At 44.5% G+C, this 20464-nt stretch overlaps 1 protein-coding gene across 2 annotated transcripts in view; it reads right to left on the bottom strand.

Moving 5' to 3' along the window:
• Positions 1 to 6997: 6997 nt before the first annotated feature.
• Positions 6998 to 20464, bottom strand: part of Tmod2 (tropomodulin 2 (neuronal)) — an 18118-nt gene continuing 4651 nt past the window's right edge. Inside the window, exons 4-9 of one of the 2 annotated variants that reach the window (XM_013010061.1) lie at positions 17350 to 17436; positions 16844 to 16974; positions 15400 to 15507; positions 11836 to 11979; positions 8019 to 8163; positions 6998 to 7083 (exon numbers count right to left, since the gene is read on the bottom strand). In XM_013010061.1, the coding sequence (XP_012865515.1) occupies positions 7049 to 7083; positions 8019 to 8163; positions 11836 to 11979; positions 15400 to 15507; positions 16844 to 16974; positions 17350 to 17436 (650 nt within the window). In that variant the 3' untranslated portion in view covers positions 6998 to 7048. The remainder of the gene's footprint in view (positions 7084 to 8018; positions 8164 to 11835; positions 11980 to 15399; positions 15508 to 16843; positions 16975 to 17349; positions 17437 to 20464) is intronic. The other variant, XM_013010062.1, reaches the window with a different exon arrangement.

The raw sequence follows: 20464 nt of genomic DNA on the forward strand, positions 1-20464 counted from the left end.
CCACCTGCAGAGGAACACAAAGATGATCCCTTCATTTTATAAATGATAAAGATAAAGACTCATGGAAAGCCTGGCCTTAAGTCACATAGAGCTGCGATCCAAACTAGCATTAGTTCCCCCAAACATCACCTAGTCACAAGTGCAGCTTAACTCTTGTAGAACTGGAGGACAGCTAAGTTCAAGCAACATAGATGAAGCACCTACTGTGTACAAGCACCTTACTAGATGGTACTAAAAAATAGAAAAATGGATGAGACCTAGTCTCTTTCCCTGCCCCTAGCACCTACTCTCCCTGCAAGGCCTAGCAAACGTGTCCTGGGAGGCCATGCTTTAAGATCTTTCTTAGAAATAATCCTGACCAGGGCTGAGGTTGCTGGTGATAGATCCTTGCTGTCCCCCCAAAAGCTGATTTCACTGTGAGAGCTAGGAAACGTTTGTTACACGGCAGCTAGACATGAAAATCCTTCAATCACTAAGGCCAGGTGCTCTCTGTAATAACTTAAACCTTAGCCTCTTCTGTCCCCAAGCAGTAATTCCCTGGACTGTTCCTTCACTTCCTTGTCACTGTTTCCTTCCCCAGCTTTGTGTCCTGTCATAGGACTCCTACAAAGATTGGGACTATTTCCCCAAGACATGGCTCAAGTAATCCTTCGACACAGACACATTCTTTTACACTCTTGGAATATAACCATTGCCACTCTCAGCCACCTCCAGTACCCTACATCATAGCCAGACTGCAATCCCCCCTATTCCAAAACACATAAAAGATCTATTATGGTTGGTCAGCATAAAAGAGATCCAAGAGGCAGTGGAAAACATTAGTGAATTGAGGAGGGGGGAAAAAAAAGTCCTGATTTTCTAAAGCACTTCCTAGTTGATACCCATGTGTGTAATCTGAGGATTATAGTTTCTTACCACAACTCTGTGAGGTAGTTAGTGAAGATACTGTTCTCATTTTCTAGTTGGGTAATTAGAGACTTGCCAGTGCAGGTGGCTTGCCCAAAGTTACCCAGCTAAGATAGGATGGAGCCCAGCAGTTAGTGTTGTCTACTCCAAACCCAGGACTCTTCCTCCTATATAGTCTATAATTGTCAGGCAATTAAATGAATTGCCCAGGATCATACACCTGCTAAGTGGTGGTGATGGAATTAGGATTCTCTCTCCAAGTCTGTACCTTTCCACCATACCAACTAGCTGAGCCAATGTGTTCAGAATGACTACCATGGAAGGTACCGAAAGTTCTGGTTAGCACATTACTCTTTTCTATCTCCTCAGCCCCCCTCCTTCAATCTCTCCCAAGTCTACAATAGTGTAACTTGAGACCTGTATACTTCCTAGATCAGAACCCTAGAACCCATGCCTGTTAAAAACTTTGAATCTCCTCCACTCATCTGACTGTTCAACCATGTTTGTAAGTCTTAGCTCTCACTCTCCTCCACGGTCTCAAACCACCTCCCTCCCCCCACCCCCGTCCACCGACCTCTGCCCGAAATGGAAGTTGAACTCAGGGCCTGTGAGCTGTCCGCAGCTCCACTTCCAGCATTTTGGTAGCTAGTTGGCGTTAAGAGTCTCACAGATTTTCCTGCCTAGACTACTTCAAACTGAGATCCTCAGAACTCAAGTTCTTTTTTTTTTTTTGGGGGGGTCCAGTCGTGGGGCCTGAACTCTGGGCCTGGCCGCTGTCCCTCAGCTCTTCAGCTCAAGTCTAGCGCTCTACCACTTGAGCCACAGCACCACTTCCGGCTTTTTGCTTATGTGGTGCTGAGGAATCGAACCCAGGGCCTCATGCATGCAAGGCAAATGCTCTACCACTGAGCCACCTTCCCAGCTCCAAGAACTCAAGTTCTTGAGTAGCTAAGATTTACAGGCATGAGCCACTGACGCCCAATGCCAAGAACTCTCATACTGTGCATACACACTGATGTTTCACTCCCGGTTTAAGTTCAGAGAACTGCACAATGCTCCCATGGTAGCTATTCAGAGGACAGTGGCGTCCCCAGTGCTGGTGTCCCCACTAGGAGCAAGAGAAGTAGCTGTTCTGGTGCTGTGCTGATCTCCTGTGAGAGAAACTGATTCAAAGAACAGAGACTGGCATGACTTGTGAGTTTGTACATGGAGATGAGCTTTTCCTAGAAGATGAGCTGTGGGCTGAGATGGCAGGCTGTATTGGCTCTTCTAGGCTTATGATTCTGTTCCATCTAGGCCCACCACAACCCTGAGAAGGGGAGCAGGGAAGCGAGGTTGGAAGAGAGTATCTGCCTTCAATAGTGGTCCAGATGTAGCCAAATACCTCAGCACAGTATTTGGTGATCTTTTATGTACAAAAATATTTATATACAATGTGCCTACCAAGACAGAAGGAAAGGGCAGACTCAATCACGCTGAGAAAGACGGGATACTATACACATTAGTAGGCAGCTGGGAAGATCTGGTGTAAAACTAAATGATTTCTATTTATTTCCTATGAGTCATTCTCCATATTGCTGTGAAAGGGGGTGATGTAAACATACAATCCCAGGGAGGAAGTTTGCACTTAACTTGGATCTACAGTGGCTCTACAGAGATTGGGGGGGGAAAGGAAAGTAGAATTTGGGAGACAGCATCTCCCTTCAATCAGTTGTCCAGATGTAACCAAATATCTGCTCAGATATCTGACAACACACACACACACACACATACACACACACAGATATTTACATCAGCCCTCCAAAGATGAAGGCAGTGGGCTTATTTATGCTGACAGGGTAAGCAAATTGCACCATATACTAGGTAAGTGAGGAGATGGAGTGCTGGACCAATGATGAGTTCTAGACTGTAAAAATCCATCTAAGAGTCATCCTCCACACAGGCTGTGACAGGCATTGGTGATAGGAATGCTCTCATCTACTGAAGCTAGACTGTACCACTTTAAAATGGGAAGGGAGAGGAACCCAGGGCACATTATCTCCCTTCAATCAGTCATCCACGTATTACCAAATAATATCTGGCAAAGCATAGAAATATAAAAATATTTTATATACATTATGTTTCATCATGATGGGTAGTAAAGGATTAATTATAACCATAAAAGAGGATATGTGTGTGTGTGTGTGTGTGTGTGTGTGTGTATGTATGTGTGTGTGCGCATGCTTGTAATGTTGGAACTTAACCTCGAGGGCCTTGTGTTCTTGCGTGGTTTTTTTTGGTCATGGGGCTTGAACTCTGGGCCTGGACACTGTCCCTGAGCTCTTCAGCTCAAGGTGAGCACTCTACCACTTGAGCCACAGCACCACTTCTGGTTTTCTGGTGGATTATTGGAGATAAAGAGTCTCACAGGCTTTCCTTGCCCTAGCTGGCTTTGAACTGTGATCCTCAGATCTCAGCCTCCTGAGTAGCTAGGATTACAGGCATGAGCCAACAACACCCAGCCTGAAGCTCTACCTCTTGAGCCACAGGTCTACTTCAGGCTTTTTGGTATTTAACTAGAGATAAGAGTCTCACAAACTTTCCTTCTCCAGGATGGCTTCAAACTGTGATCTTCAGATCTCAGCACCTTGATTATCCAGGATTACAGGTGTGAGCCTCCTGGGCATGCCTGTGAAAAGAACTTTTACTTGCACACTTAGGGCACATAAGAGATGACGTCTTAGGAACCTTGAGCAAAAGACTCTCAAGGACAGTGTCTAGGCTCTGAGTTCAAACCCCAGAATTAACACACACACATACACACACACATACACACACACACACAGAGGAAGTCTTAGAGTAAATAAGTGATCAATGTATGTTTATCCTCTAATAGTTAACTTCAATGTGTAAATGTCACCTTTCAAGCTACTTAAAATACAAATAATAATATGACAAACTGATTAGTAATAAATATTTACTCCCACAGATTCTATTATACATGACCCAACCATTTTATAAGCTACAAACAGTGCTATATTTTTTGATAAGTATCCTGTTATTTTGCTTTAAATACTATCAACAATTGCTTGGAGAAAAGCAATGGGTAAGATCCAAGTTTGATTTGTTTCTTGAAAATTTTTTTGCTAGGATTTGTCATTAATTGTTTAAGCCCCACACTACGGAATTATAGAGAAGATTCTGTAGAGAATATTTTCCAGAATCAAGATTTTCTTAGAGATAAAGACAAGAAGGACCATGACAAATTCAAAGACAGAGAAGGAAAGATACTCAGGAGAAATGATTCTCCCAAGGGTAACCAAAAGGTGTATATTTTTTAAATACATACATTTAAAATGTATACAATCCACCCATTGGTTGCAAACAATCTTTTTTTTTTCTTTCCTGGGATTGGGACTTTAACTCATGGCCTTGCACACTTACTTGGGCTTGTTTTGCTCAAGATTGGTGTTCTACCATTTGAGCCATATCTTTACTTCTAGCTTTTTTTTTTTCTGCTGGTTGTGGGGCTTGAACTCTGAGCCTGAGTGCTGTCTTTCAGCTATTCAGCAGAAGGCAAGCACTCTACCACTTGAGCCACACCACTTCTGGTTTTCTGGTGGTTAATTGGAGATAAGAGTCTCAAGGACTTTCGAGCCTGGGCTGGCTTTGAACCGTGATCCTCAGATCTCAGCTTCCAGAGTAGCTAAGATTTACAGGTGAGACAACAGCTTTTTTTTTTTTTTTGCGGGGGTGGGGGTTGGCTCAGGGGATGCCAGTCCTGGGACTTGAACTCAAGGCCTGGGTAGTATTCCTGAGCTTTTGTTGCTCAAGGAAAGTGCTCTACCACTTTGGACTTTTATGGAAGTTTATTGGGAGATAAAAGTTCACGAATTTCCTGCTCAGGCCAACTTCAAACCCCCATCCTCAGCCCTCAGCCTCCTGGTTAGCTAGGATTACAGGCATGAGTCACCAGTGCCCAGCACTTCCAGGTTTTTTTTTTTTTTTGTGCTGGCTAATTGGAGATTTTTTTTTTTAAATCTCACATACTTTCTTTCCCAGGCTGACTTTGAACCATGATCTTCAGATATCAGTTTGAGCCAGCGCAGCTTGGCTAATATATAGTGTTTGTTTGTTTTTTAAGGACTCCTACAAGCTGACTCCATGTGCTTGTCAAACTAACAAGTGTAGTATATTAGTGTTTTCCCCATTAGCTTGTTTTGCTTCTAACAAGTAGCTCAAGAACTGCCAGTTACTGACCAATTGGGGCCCGCCTCTGCTAGGGTCAGCAGTTTCTTTAGCTCTGAATGTCATTGGCACAAGAGATGTCATTTTTATAAAGCTCAGGGAAAAAAAAACAGAAAAAAATTAAAGGATGAGCTGAAGAGAAAGGAAAAAGAAAGGGAGAAAGAAGTGGGGGGGCCCTTGGGAAATGACATACAACCGCATCACAACCCAGGCACCTGGCAAGCTAACAAATTGTGACCTGTGACAGCTGTCATGTGAAAAATGCTGCTTCTATCACCTGTTGATTTAATGTCTCATCACACTGTCACACCATAACATTAAAAGATTACCATCATCATCTTAGTTGGATTTCCATGGGCTTTGTCTCAGTGGTGATATATATAATATATAAGTATATATTATATATATATTTTTTTCTTCCCCCTGATCCTGAGGTTTGAACTCAGGGCCTGGGTGCTATCCCTGAGCGTTTTTGCTCAAAGAGCCTTCACTCTACCACTTGAGCCACAGCTCCACTTCTGGCTTTTTGATGGTTAATTGGAGATAAGAGTCGCACAGACTTTCCTGCCTTGATTAGCTTTGAGCTATGATCTTCAGATCTCAGCCTCCTGAGTAGCTAAGATTGCAGGCATGAACAACCAGCACTAGGTGATAATTTATATTTTTCCCCTATGTTTTCCAATGCCGGGATGGATCGTGCCATGAGGACAGAAATCTGTATAATGAATCTGAATGTTTACATTTCACCCTGTAATGTTTTTCTATATCACATACAGCAAAATACGTGCTTTTAAAGCTTTCGGACTAATGCAATTTTGTGTGCTAAACAACCTTGGTTAAAGTGCAATCGTTATCATTTGATTTAGGAATGTACAGTTGTAAAATTCTCTCTTACTAATTTGACACTTTCCTATCATGTCTGGATAACTCTATATAGCTTTGTAAAGAATTATCCATTAGAGTCATATAAAAGATTTAATTTAGGTGAAGGAGTCAGTCATGGTAGATATAAGAGTTCATTTTGCTGATCTGGCTTGAAAGTAAATTTGTGGGTTAATAAACATAGGCTAATAGTGCATGTGTCATAATGTTTTGTGTTGGGTGCCAGTACTGGGGTTTGAACTCAGTAACTTTACTCTTGCTTAGGTTTTTCTCCTCAAGCCTGGCATATACTACTTGAGCCATATCTCTCACTTCAGGCTTTTTTGCTGGTTAACTGGAAATAAAGAGTCTCTTGGGCTTTTCTGCCTAGACTGACTTTAAACTAGGATCCAAAGATCTCAGCCTCCTGAGTAATCACAATGACAGGTGTGAGCCACCAGTGGCCGCCTGGCTTTCAAGAGTCATCAAGTTGTCTTATTTATGACAGTAATAACTTTCATCTTCAATTAAGTGGGCCTCTGAGGGAGGAGTTGTGCTAAATGGGTCACATTTTTCTCCTCGAATGGGAAGATTGGCAATACTAACTTCTTATGCGGTAAGCAGAACACTTTGTGAATATTTAGCCTAACTCAGAGCTAGGCATGTAAACAGAGATAGTCCCCTACCAGAATCACAGTTACAAGCACATAGTGGACACTAAATCCCTTTCAATGTTTAAAAAAGTGTGCATGAGACAAAGCAAAGAGAATCGTGTGGGACAGTGGCTTAAGTCATGTTTCAGGGTCACCACTGTCCACGATCTGCACCCGTCACCTCGTACAATTGCTAGAGGTACAGACAAGTGAGAAAAACACCTGTATGCATCTAAGAATCCCATGTCAATAAGTTCTGGTCAGAAAGAGTAGCAATTAAATGATTAGTTGTATGGTTAACGGAAATGAGTGACCTTTGATCAAATGGTCCCATGGAGAGAAGAGTTGGGTTCCACTTGTCACCAGCTGCATGGTGGAAAGTTCCATCTTCTCACAGACGTTTACCTTCGGTCTGCTTCAACTCTCTTCTTACGAACTAGGTGAGAAACAGAAAAAGGTTGAAAGGGGTATTTCTTAAAATTCCAGACACACAAAACCAAATCTCACAAAAACATACAAGTTTTTTTTTTTTTTGGTGCCAGTACTGGGGTTTGAATCCAGAACCTAGGTGCTGTCCCTTAGCTTTTTTGTTCAAGGTTGGTGCTCTACCACTTGAGCCACAACCTCCACTTTGGGCTTTTGATCAGTTAGAAATAAAGAGTCTCAGAGACTTTCCTGCCCGGGCTGTTTTTTTTTTTTTTGTCAGTCATGGGTCTTGAACTCTGGACTTGAGTGCTATCTCTGAGCTCTTCAGCTCAAGGCGAGCACTCTACCGCTTGAGCCACAGTGCCAATTTGTGTTTTCTAGTGGTTTATTACAGATAAGAGTCTCACAGGCTGGGAATGTGGCTCAGTGGTAGAGTGCTTGCCCAGCATGCACAAAGCCCTGGATTCGAATCCTCAGCACCATATACACAGATAAAGTCAGAAATGGTGCTGTGGCTCAAGTGGTAGAGAGGCTCAGGGATAGTGCCCAGGCCCTGAATTCAAGCCCCAGGACTGGCCAAAAAAAAAAATCAAGAGTCTCACAGACTTTTCTGCCAGGGCTGGCTTTGAACTGTGATCCTCAGATTTCAGCCTCCTCAATAGCTAGGATCACAGGCGTAAGCCACCAGGGCTGGTTTTGAAGGATGATCCTCAGATCTCAGCCTCCCAAGTAGCTAGGATTACAAGCATGAACCACTTGGTGACAGGCTGCTATGTGGAAATCTTAATGATTATTTGGAACACAAAAACTCCCATGAGTGGAAGATAAGGTGCCTTTGATGAAGGGCTTGGAGACAGCAAGCTATCTGTGATGAATCTGAAGGAGAAAAGTGAATAGGCCACATGCTCTCCCCATTACCACCGGCGCCTGTCAGGACTGCATTACCCAAGTCGTTATTCTTGGTGATGGCAGCTGCCACCCTTGTCCGGGGCCCCTGCTTGGTGAACTGGTATCCGAACTTGAGGATCCGGGAATTCTCCTCCAGCATCTGGGCCATCTCCATTTCCACAGCGGTCCCCAGCTGCTGCCTCTGGTGGTAGGTGGAAGGAATACCCGGAAGAAAGAGGAAAAGCGTTACATGTGTAGCAGAGAGCCTATCTATTGCCACTAACATGCCAAGAGGCAATAAAATAAGATAAATAAAAATCTCAAACTAAAAGAGACAAAGCCACGGGAGCTATGGTCTCCTATATAGTCATTTATGTCCTGCTCCTTAACTAGAGGCAAAATCCAGACAGAGAGCTGAATCTGCTGGTCCTATGCTAAGCAGATCATTTGTGAAGAAAAAACTGACTCCAGAAGTAGCGTTAAGGTATCGTTAATATGTGGTGTTTCTAAGTCATCCCAGTATCAAAAAAGAGTTTAAACACAGGGTCTTTTTTTTCCCTCTTTCTCTGATCAAAACTGAGGTTTGAACACAGGGCGTTGCATTTTCTTTCTTTCTTTCTTTCTTTTTTTATTTTTTGGGTCCAGTCGTGGGGCCTGAACTCTGGGCCTGGGCGCTGTCCCTCAGCTCTTCAGCTCAAGGCTAGTACTCTACCACTTGAGCCATAGTGCCACTTCCAGCTTTTTTCTTTTTGCTTATGTGGTGCTGGGGAATCGAACTCAGAGCCTCAGGCATGCAAGGCAAGCGCTCTACCACTGAGCCACCTTCCCAGCCCCGGGCCTTGCATTTTCTAGGCAGACACTTTACTATTTGAGCTATGCTCCTGATCTTTTTCAGGTAGGGTCTCAAGATTTTTCCCAAGCTGTCCTGAGACCTTGATCTCCTTTTTTATTTTTTTTTGTCGGTCGTGGGGCTTGAACTCTGGGCCTGGGCACTGTCCCTCAGCTCTTCAGCTCAAGGCGAGCGCTCTACCACTTGAGCTACAGCGCCGCTTCCGGTTTTCTGGTGGTTTATTGGAGATAGGAGTCTCACGGTCTCTCCTGCCCGGGCTGGCTTTGAACCGTGATCCTCAGATCTCAGCCTCCTGAGTAGCTAGGATTACAGGCGTGAGCCACCAGCGCCCGGCGACCTTGATCTTCTTACTTAACACTTCCCCAAGTAGTTGAGGTTATAGACCTGAACCATTATGGAGGCCTGTCTTGTTTGTGGAGATGGAATCTTGCTAACTTTTTGCCCAGGCTGGACTTGAAGTGATCTTTCCAATCTCTGCTTTCTGAAGAGTTGGGATATAGGATATAGGATGCTTTTAAATGATGAAATTGTCTTATAGTAATCAATTCAACTGGCAAATTTCCTATTTTGGAAATTATACGCAAAGTAATTAAAGATCATCAACCAATGGGTCCTTTTCTTTCGACAGAGTCTAAGGAAGTACCAACCTTGAGAGGAAAAACCTAAGGGAGAATGCCCAGGCCTACAGTTCAAGTCCTAGTATCAACATAAAGACAAAAACAAAAAACCTAATACTGGGCTGGGAAGGTGGCTCAGTGGTAGAGTGCTTGCCTGGCATGCATGAGGCCCTGGGTTCGATTCCTCAACACTACATAAGCAGAAAAAAATGGAAGTGGCACTCAAGTGGTAGAGTGGTTGCCTTGAGCTGAAGAGCTGAGGGACAGCGCCCAGGCCCAGAGTTCAGGCCCCACGACCCACAAAAAAACCAAACAACCAAACAAAAAAACCTAGAACCACGCCCCCAAAAAGAGAGTGTGGGAAGAGGAAGTCATGTGACACAAGACATGTATCTTTCTCAGTCTGGGTCTTTTGTGTGTGTGTGTGTGTGTGTGTGTGTGTGTCTGTGCTGGTCCCAGGGCTTGAACTCAGGGGGTGGGTGCTGTCCCTGAGCTAGGCTAGCGCTCTACCACTTGAGCCACAGCACCATGTTCAGATTCGTCGTAGTTAATTGGAAATAAGAGTTTCAAAGACTTCCCTGACAAGGCTGGCTTTGAACTGTAACCCTCAGATCTCAGCCTCCTGAGAAGGTAGAATTACAGGAGTGTGTTACCAGCACCTGATTTAGATAGGTAGACAGACAGACAGATTTTTGGGCATCTAAACATTTCTTAAAAATTGGATTAAAAAAAATTTTTTTTTTTTTTTTTTGCTGTGGTTGGGGCTTGAACTCCGGGCTTTGGTGCTATCCCTGAGCTCCTTTTTGCTCAAGGCTAGTGCTCTACCAGTTGAGCCATAGTGTCACTTCTGGCTTTTTCTGTGATTAGCTGGAAATAAGAATCTCATGGTCTTTCCTGCCTGGGCTGGCTTCAAATCATGATCCTCAGATCTCAACCTCCTGAGTAGCTAAAATTACAGGTGTAAGCTTCTGGCATCTGGCAAAATGTTGGGTTTTTTAAAAGAATGAATGAATCAGTAAACTTAAAAAAAAAAAAAAGGAAAAACCAGATTTCTTTAGCAGCCCCCTGGGGTTTCCTCAGTCTACATCACAGAGTTCACGCTCAGTGAGACTGGGGCTGACTCAGTGGCCTGTGGTTACTGGGGCCTGCTGGGGTGGTGCAGGCCTTGGGGGGAAGGAATACACATTAGGCCTCTTTGGTTTGCATAGCCAGCAGTTGGCCTCAGGGTTTCATCCAACCTGAGAAAGTTTAGAGATTATTTTCTTTCAAATTCACACACCAGGAAGGAAACTCACTTTCCTTTCGTTTTTGTTAGTCTGGGTGCTTGAACTCAGGGACAGGATGCTGTTCCTGAGGTCTTTTTGCTCAAGGCGAGCATTCTACCACTTTGAGCCTCAGCACCAATTCTGGTTTTCTGCTGGTTAATTGGAGATAAGAGTCTCCCAGGGACTTTTCTGCTCAGGCTGGCTCTTAACAGGATCCTCAGATCTCAGCCTCCTGAATAGCTAGAATTACAGGCACAAGCCACCAGCGCTTGGCTTTGGTGTGTGTGTGTGTGTGTGTGTGTGTGTGTGTGTGTGTGTGCTGGTCCTGGGGCCTGAATAATATCCCTTAGCTTTTTCACTCAAGGCTGGTACTCTACCACTTCAGTTACAACTCCACTTCTGGCTTGTTGGTGGCTAATTGGAGGTAAAAGTCTCACAGACTCTTCCTGCCCAGCTTGAGGTCTGGGTGCCACAGAAAGTGGTGGCCCTGCTTTGGCTGGGTGTGAGAGACCCAAGGAATGAGGTGGCAGAGGAGATTTTGATCCCACTTGGATTGTGTCCTGCTACTTTAAGCCAGATCATCATTTAGAACCCTGGCTCTTTGCAACAGGCTGTCAGCAACCAGCACCAGAATATACAAGCTTGAGTCTGCCTTTTGGATCTATTCTTTCTGTTCTAGCAGTTTCCAACCAAAGACAAGAAGTGTCCCCCTGCTTTCTCCTTCTGGCCAGAGTCCCAGAGAAAGGCAAAAGCAAGACTGAGAGAGCACTGGATTGAGAGGCACACTAAAAGATGATGGTGGTTGAACCATCTTTGCCTGTCACCATAGCAGAGGCACACTAAAAGGAAAAGATGATGGTGGTTGAACCATCTTTGCCTGTCACCATAGCGTGTGTGTTGTGTGTCATTAGGTCTCAGACTGACCCACTGTGCACTGTTTAACTGATAATATGCCTTGTTGTCATGAAGGAAGTTGTGAGAAATTTCAGGAAAAGCCAGAGCAGCATAAGGAATCACAGTACAACTTTGTGTTTCAGCCTGCTCTGAATATGAATATCCCTGCTCTCCCCCCTTGCCCAGCAACCCAGCTGCGCATGCGCGTTCCCTACTTCCTGTGTGCCCTCATGCTTACTCATCCTTACCTGGTTGTCAATCTTGATCTCTGTCAATGTGTCATTTTCCCTCAATGCATCCACCAGGGCCAGGATCCCAGTTCCAGTGATAAAATTGGACTCTACGTTTAGACTTTTCAAGGTCTTGTTTACTTTCAGCATATCTGCAAAAGCCTTAGCATGCAAAAATAAAAACCATAATCATGAATTAGGGTATCTAAAGGTTGATTCAGTGAACCCCTCACATCTCCAAATAAATAGATTTTTTAAAATTATATATAAAGGGGGCTGGGAAGGTGGCTCAGTGGTAGAGTGCTTGCCTTGCATGCATGAGGCCCTGGGTTCGATTCCTCAGCACCACATAAGCAGAAAAGACCAGAAGTGGGGCTGTGGCTCAAGTGGTAGAGTGCTAGCCTTGAGCTGAAGAGCTGGGGGACAGCACCCAGGCCCGGAGTTCAGGCCCCATGACTGGCAAAAAAAAAAAAAATTATATATAAAGAAAATCATCCTTGCTAGGCACTGGTGGCTCATACCTATAATCCTAGCTTCTCAAGAGACTGAGATCTGAGGATCATGGTTCAAAGCTAGCCTGGGTAGGAAAGTCCCTGAAACTCTTATCTCCAATTAACCACCAAGAAACCAGAAGTAGCACTATGGCTTAAAGAGCTAGAATGCTAGCCTTGAGCAAAAGAGCTCAGGGGACAGCACCCAGGCCCTGAATTCAAGCCCCAGGACCAACAACAACAAAAAAAAAAAAAAAGAAAGAAAGAAAAGTAAATAAAAACCACAAAACCTTCCTTAGGTTACTCTCCTCTCCAAGGAAAAAAAGGTAACTTAAAAGTACAATGAAGCCAGGCACCTGTGGCTCATGCCTGTAATCCTAGCTAATCAGGAGGCTGAGATCTGAGGATCACAGTTCAAAGCCAACCCAGGCAGGAAAGTTCTGAGACTCTTATCTCCAATAAACCACTAGAAAACTGGAAGTGGTACTGTGGCTTAAGCGGTAGAGCACTTGCCTGGTGCTGAAGAGCTGAAGGATAGGGCCCAAGCCCAGAGTTCAAGCCCCACGATCAACAAAAAGAAAAAAAAAGTACAATGATTGCTGCAGGTACTGGTGGCTCATGTCTATAACCATAGCTACTCAACAGGGTGAGATCCGAAGATCATAGTTCAAAGCTAGCCTGGGCAGAAAAGTCCCTGGGAGATCCTTATCTCCAATTAAGCACCAGAAAACTGGAAGTGACTGCTGTGGCTCAAGTGGTAGAGTTCTTGTCTGGAGCTGAAGAGCTCAGGGATAGCACCTAAGCCCAGAGTTCAAATCCCACAACCAACCAACTATATAAGTAAATAAATAAATAAATAAATGCATTGTTATTATGGTTTGACAGTCGTAGGGCTTGAACTCAGGGCCTAGGTGCGGTCCCTGTGCCTCTCTGTGCTCAAGGCTAGTGCTCTACCACTTGAGCCACAGCAACACATCTGATTTTCTGGTGGTAAAAGTCTCACAGACTTTCCTACCCAGGCTGGCTTTGAATCATGATCTTTAGATCTGAGCCTCCTGAGTAACTAAGATTATAGGCGTGAGCCACCAGCACCCATCTAAATGCATTATTCTTCTTATTGTTGTTGTTGGTGTTATTCTTATTATACTAGGGATCAACACCAGGGCCTTATATCTGCCATATAAGCACTCTATCACTAAACTACATCCCAGCCCCAGAAAGGAATGTATCAAACTTTGGGATTTTCTTTGGGTTTTAGAACAATAAAATGTAATAGCAATGAGTTTTGTACAAAAAATAAAAATTGGCAAGCAGCCAAGATCTTGCTCATTTCTTTTAAACTTGAGAAAATACTTTTCTCATTCAGAACAAAACCCTGGGCTCTAGGCCCCAAGTTCACTTTCTGCTCAGCCAATATTTGAACATTTATTCTGTGTGCCAGGGATAAGAATGTTAGTAAAACAGAGATAAGATTTCCTAAGTGTTTTGCAAAGAATTAAGAGTAGAAATACATTTTTAAAGAGAAAAGTTTTTGTTTTCTGTACTCTACGGAAAGTACAATTTTCTGGGCTATTCAGATGGTAGCTACCTGAAATTTGAAGTTACTGAGACTTTGAAAAATGGTTAGTCTGAGCTGGGTGCTGGTGGCTCACGCCTGTAATCCTAGCTACTTGGGAGGCAGAGATCTGAGGATCGAGGTCCAAAACTGACTTGGGTAGAAAAGTCTGTGAGACTCTTGTCTGCAATTAACCACAGAAAAAACCAGAAGTTGCACTGTGGTATGTGGTAGTATGGTTCTTTTTTTTTTTTTTTTTTCCACTTTGGGGTTTTCTTTTGTCTCTTGGCACTCAACCGGAACAAGTGTCACGCATATTCTTCAACTGCTATGCATCTGGTGGCATATGGGGTATGGTGGCTCAGCCATTACAGCTGGCTTACATTTGCCATCCTGGCTTGGTCTCATACACATTCTTAGTTAAGTTACTCAACTTCCCTAAGACTTAGTCATCTCCTGAGGAAGATGTGATATCATCCACACCCCTTTGCCTCCGCTCAATAGAATTCTAGAAGCATCTTGTTGCCTCTGGGTTTGAACTTTAGAGAGAAAAAGTCTTCTGAAGCTTGGACTTTAGGGCTATTTTTAAATTCCCAGGCACATATCTCTAATGCCTGTAATGAACCAATTTTTCAATCTATAGGAACATTCTTTCCTGACAAGGACACAGGAACCATCTGGGCTCAGCTTAGCCAGATATGGGCTGGACCTTCACAATCTGTCCAGCCATGTGGCCAGAGGCTTTCTCTTCAAACCCTGAAGGAGAGCAATTACGGTAAGATGTGTTAACTGGTTCTGGGTCAATAAGCATTCCTTTGATTCTATCAGCAAGCCACAATTCTCTGAAAAAAAAAATGAAGTGCAGAGAAGTTACTGTAGATGTTTCCAAACAGTCAAAGTAACCTGAAAAGTGTTACAAACAAAAAAATTCTAGTTCCTAGCACAGGAACTGGTATCAAGGCAGGGAGCTGGTAGCCCACACCTGTAATCCTAGCTACTCAGGAGGCTGAAACCTAAGGATTGTAGTTACTAGCCTGTGAGACGCTTATCTCCAATTCAGCACCAAAAAGCTGGATGTAGAACTATGGTTCAAGTGATAAGAGTACCAGCTTTGAGAAAAAACACACACATAAAAAGCTCCGGGAGGCTGGGAAGATGGCTCAGTGATAGAGTGCTTACCTTGCATGCCTGAGGCCCTGGGTTCGATTCCTCAGCACCACATAAGCAAAAAGAAAAAAGCCGGAAGTGGCGCTGTGGCTCAAGTGGTAGAGCGCTAGCCTTGAGCTGAAGAACTGAGGGACAGAGCCCAGGCCCAGAGTTCAGGCTCCATGACTTGGACCCCCCCCCAAAAAAAACAAACAAACAAACAAAAAAAGCTCCAGGACAATGCTTTAGGCCCTGAGTTTAAGCCCCAATATGAACACCATCAAATAGAATAAGCTGAACAGATCTAGATTGTCAATGGAGAAAATAACATATAAAGAGTCTCGGGTGAATTCCGACACTTCATGTTGCGTTTCTAAATGTTTGACTCACCATGGCCACGGGGTCGTTGCTGCGAGTGGCAGCCAGGCTAAACTTTTTCACGTGACTGTTGGTCTCCAGGGCCTTCGCGAATTCCTTCAGGGTTGGAATCGGAATGTTCTAACATACAGAAGACAGGGATAGCTGATTACCACTGGATAGCATACCCATCCCAACATTACATACGTACAACTTTTGCCAGCTGCCTGAGGCTCATGCTTGTAATCCCAGGTACTTAGGAGGCTGAGAACTGAGATTGTAGTTCAAAGCCGGGGTGGGCAGGAAAGTCAGTGAGACTCTTATCTCTAATGAACCACTAAAAAGCAGGAAGTGGTGCTCTGGCTCAAGTGGTAGAGCACTAGCCTTGAACACTCAGGGACACACCCAGGTCCTGAGTTTAAGCCCCAGGATTGCTACCCAGAAAAGAAAAAAAGAGAACAACTTATTATTGTTTTGGTTTTCTGATCAAATCCAAGATATTATATATACTACATAATGAAGTATTATATACTAAATATATATACTAAGCAAGTGCCCTACCATTGAGTTACACTGGAAGCTCCACAACTTTTAAATACCATATAGAGCTGGGTGCCAATGGCTCACAGCTGTAATCCTAGCCACTCAGGAGGCTGAGATCTGAGGATCACAGTTCAAAGCCAGCTCAGGCAGGAATGTCCATGAGACTCTTATCTCCAATAAACCACCAGAAGTGGTGTTGTGGCTCAAGTGGCAGAGCACTAGCCTTAAGCTGAAGAGCTCAGGGACAGCACCCAGGCTCAGAGTTCAAGCCCTATGACCGGGAAAAAAAAAAAATACAGTATATGTTTAGGTGGCTGAAGTCATGTTCCTCTGTGCGAATAGCACCACCTAGTGTCCAAGAAGGGCACTGGACACAATCTCTAAGAATTATATGCAGGGGGCTGGGAAGGTAGCTCAGTGGTAGAATGCTTGCCTGGCATGCATGAGGCCCTGGGTTCCATTCCTCAGCACCAAATAAGCAGAAAAAGCTGGAAGTGGCTCTGTGGCTCAAATGGTAAAGTGCTCGCCTTGAGCTGAAGGGCTGAGGGACAGTGCCCAGGCCTAGAGTTAAAGCCCCATGAACGAAAAAAAAAAAAAGAATTATATGCAGGGGCTGGGAATGCAGCTTAGTGGTAGAGTGCTTGCCTAGCTTGCATAAAGCCTTGGGTTCGATTCCTCAGCACCACATACACAGAAAAAGCCAGAAGTAGTGCTGTAGTGTAAGTGGTAGAGTGCTAGCCTTGAGCAAAAGAAGCTCAGGGATGGCACCCAGGCCCTAAGTTCAAGCCCCAAGATCGACAAAAAGTAAAATCACTTCTTTATAGAAGGATATCATGTCTCCGAATCAGTGACTACAACAGACTGCCATTTCCTGGGAAAGCAGACACCAGTCAGCCGACCTCACGCTCGGCTGAGCCAGACACCAGTAACATACCTTGATGTTGTTGAGGTTGACTTCTTGCAGGCTGGGATCATTGGCCTTGATCTGCTGCAGACTGGCGTCCACATTCGTGGGGTTGGGTGGTTCTTCAAATATTGGCTTCACTTTTTCACCTTTGACCACATCTAGAACACAAGTCTTCTTTATTTCTTTCTTTATTTTGTATGCTGGTACTGAGGCTTGAACTCAAGGCCCTGTGCTCTCACTGGTTTTTCTTTTGAACTGGGATCCTCAGATCTCAGCCTCCTGAGTAGCTAGGATTACAGGCGTGAGCCACTGACATTCCACTCCCATGCAGCAGTTTTTATTGACTTTTCCTCCCCGTTTTCACAGAACAATTCTACTAAGAAAGTGTGTTCTGGGAAAACTATGGGCTGGCACTAGCTGCCCTGAGACTGAGCCCCCCATTTTCTGCTTCTCTACTCTGGCTTCATTGTTCTGAACCCCAACAGTCACCAGACCCCTCTCCTCCTGGAGGTCCTGCATCCCCCGGGACTTACTCCTCACAGGCCCCTTGCCGCCTTTGCTGTTGGTTGTTTCTTCATCAAACTTTGGATTGTTGAGCAAATTGTGGACTCCAAGGACAGCTAAAAACCAAACCAACAATGTGGAAGGAAGCATTACATTCAGAGAAACTCATTAGCATATTTACAATCTTAATTTACCCTTGAATTATTCTCTCTCTCTTTTTTTTCTTTTCTTTTGTTTTGTTTTTTGGTCAGTCATGGGGCTTGAATTCTGGGCCTGGGTGCTGTCCCTCAGCTCCTCAATTCAAGGCTAGCGCTCTACCACTTTGAGCCACAGCACCACTTCTGGTTTTCTGGTGGTTTATTGGAGATAGGAGTCTCATGGACTTTTCTGCCTGGGCTGGCTTTGAACCATGATCCTCAGATCTCAGCCTCCTGAGTAGCTAGGATGACAGGTGTAGGCCACCAGCTCTCAGCTCCATAATTATTTTAAGTTATTATGATTAACCATCTAAGTTTGAACTCAGAGCTTGTTAGACTGATGCTCTACCACTTGAGCCAGACCCTAGCCCTGATTTTTGCTGGTTCATCGGAGATGGAGTCTTACAACTTGTCTGCCTGGACTGGCTTCAACTGTGATCCCCTGGATGTTTATTCAGTCACCTGAGTAGGGAGGATTATACATGTGAGCCACCAGCTCTTGGCCTTATAATGCTTTTTTTATTTCTAGGATTAGGGCTTGAATCAGGGCCTGAGTGCTGTCCCTTAGCTCCTTTCCTCACGGCTAGTGCTCTGCTAGTTGAACCACACCTCCACTTCCAGCTTTTTGGTGATTGATTGCAGGTAAGAGCTTCACAGACTTTCCTGCCCTAACTGGCTTGAAACTGTGATCTTCAGACCTCAGTTTCTTGAGTGGCTGGGATTACAAAGCATGAGCCACTGGGGCCCAGCTAATCATATCATTTAAGAGGAGATGGAGTCTCAGGATTTTAACTTGATAGAGATTACTATATAATAATTAGTGCACAATTTATTTTAGCAGCACAAACAGATCGATTGTGGTCCTCTTCATCTCTCAATGCAACAAGGAGTTTCCTTTCTGGTGTTCAGAATCCCAGGGTGGGGCAGAAAAGTAACCTTAGCAGCCCAAGGTTAATTAACCAAGCATGTTGTTTCTCTCCTGTACTATGTTGAACTTGCACTAGAGGGCAGTATAGCACATAGAAAAATCACACTGGGGCAGGCTAAAACGGATTTGCTAGGCAAATCCCAGGTGAGAGGCAGTAAACGCTGAGTCCCCATCAGTTCTACTGTAAGCCACATATTAAAAAAGAAGGAGGCAGCACAGAAAGAAACCAGATGGGTATGGTGGTTTATGCCTGTAATCCCAGCACTCAAGAAGTAGAGGCAGGAAGAGGAGAATTTGAAGTCAGCTTGGGTTATATGGCAAGTCTCTGTCTCAAAAAAGCTAAGGACTGTGAATGTAACAGTGGTAGAGTGCTTGCCTAGCATATATAAGACCTCAGGTACAACTGGAATAATTAATAATAATTAATAATAGAATTGTTGGATGCTAATGAATCATGCCTATAATCCTCACTACTCAGGAGGCTGAGATCTGAGGATCACAGTTCAAAGACAGCCTGGAAGGAAAGTCTGTGAGACTCCTATCTCCAATTAACCACTAGAAAACCAGATGTGACACTGTGGCTCAGGTGGTAGAGCACTCACCTTGAGCTGAAGTGCTGAGGGACAGCGCCCAGGTCCCGAGTTCAAGCCCCATGACCAACAAAAATAAAATAAAAAAAGAAATAGAGCAGTCAGCTAGAATTTGAATCCTGATTGTCACACACTAACTTGGTATAGCTTGGGAAACTTACTAAATAAATGCCTGAGTCTGTTCATGTTGAGACATGGTTTCATTCAGTAGTTCAGGCTGGCTTCAAATTCACAATCCTATTGCCTCAGTTTCCTGAGTTATTGGGACTGGTTTTTGTCGGTGGTTGTGGTGGTGTGTTTTTTGGTTTTTTGTTTTAGATAGAATCTCACTAACTGTTTTCCCTGGCTGATGTCAAATCAAGATCTTCTTCTACCTCTTGAGTGGCTGGGAATAGAGGCATAAGCCACCTAATTTGACCCTAAATTGTAACTTTTGTCTTATAGGTTTCCTGTGAATTTGGCCTCCATTACCCTGCTCCAATCTGGATGCTTGAATTAATCTCTACACAACTGTGGCTAAGAGCTAGCCTTGGATGGAAACCACATTGAGAGAGGCTAGCCTGGGATGCTCTGTCTTAAGAGAATAATTTCCGTTCCCCCTGAGATGAACGGGCCTGCCTCTGGCACTTCCTGTCTAATCCTCAGTGGCTGTTGGCCAACTACTTCCAGAGATTCTTCCAATTTTCTAGGATTGACTCTGGAGCAGGTCACTCCATCCGCAGCCAGGTTCCCCTCTGGAACTTTTGGGGAACTCCAGACATGGGAGAGAGGCTGAGTACCCACAGATCAGAAGTCCAGTTGGATCATCTCTCTGTTTGATTACATGGATTTGAGGATCTAGCCTGTTTGGAATGATGGGTGTTTCTTTTTTTCTCTCCTCAGGCATTTTCCTGGGAATTTAAGTCCCGCCCTGCATTCTCCCTTCAGCCAACTGCAATAGAAATCTCGGACCACCCTTGGGAGTAGCAGTAACCAAGGATCTAGCTCTCCACAGAAACAACAGGGCTAAGCCACTCTGTATCTGCCAGGTGTCTCTTCCCCGGGTACGGCCAATTCTCCAGGGAGGTTCAAACATGTGGAATTAACCACTGACATCAGCCCAGAAGGAATGAAAATGTGCTTTATCTGAGCACTGGTGGCTCACACCTGCAATCCTAGGTACTCAGGAGGCTGAGATCTGAGGATCCTGACTGAAAGTCAGTCTGGGCTACAAAGTCCTTGAGACTCTTTTTTTTGGGGGGGGGAGGGGTGGGGCCTGAACTCTGGGCCAGGGCGCTGTCCCTCAGCTCTTCAGCTCAAGGCTGGCACTCTACCACTTGAGCCACAGCTCCACTTCCGGCTTTTTTCTTTTTGCTTATGTGGTGCTGAGGAATTGAACCCAGGGCCTCATGCATGCAAGGCAAGCGCTCTACCACTGAGCCACCTTCCC

This window comes from Dipodomys ordii, unplaced genomic scaffold (genome assembly GCF_000151885.1).
Source record: "Dipodomys ordii isolate 6190 unplaced genomic scaffold, Dord_2.0 Scaffold11, whole genome shotgun sequence".
Classification (NCBI taxonomy): domain Eukaryota; kingdom Metazoa; phylum Chordata; class Mammalia; order Rodentia; family Heteromyidae; genus Dipodomys; species Dipodomys ordii.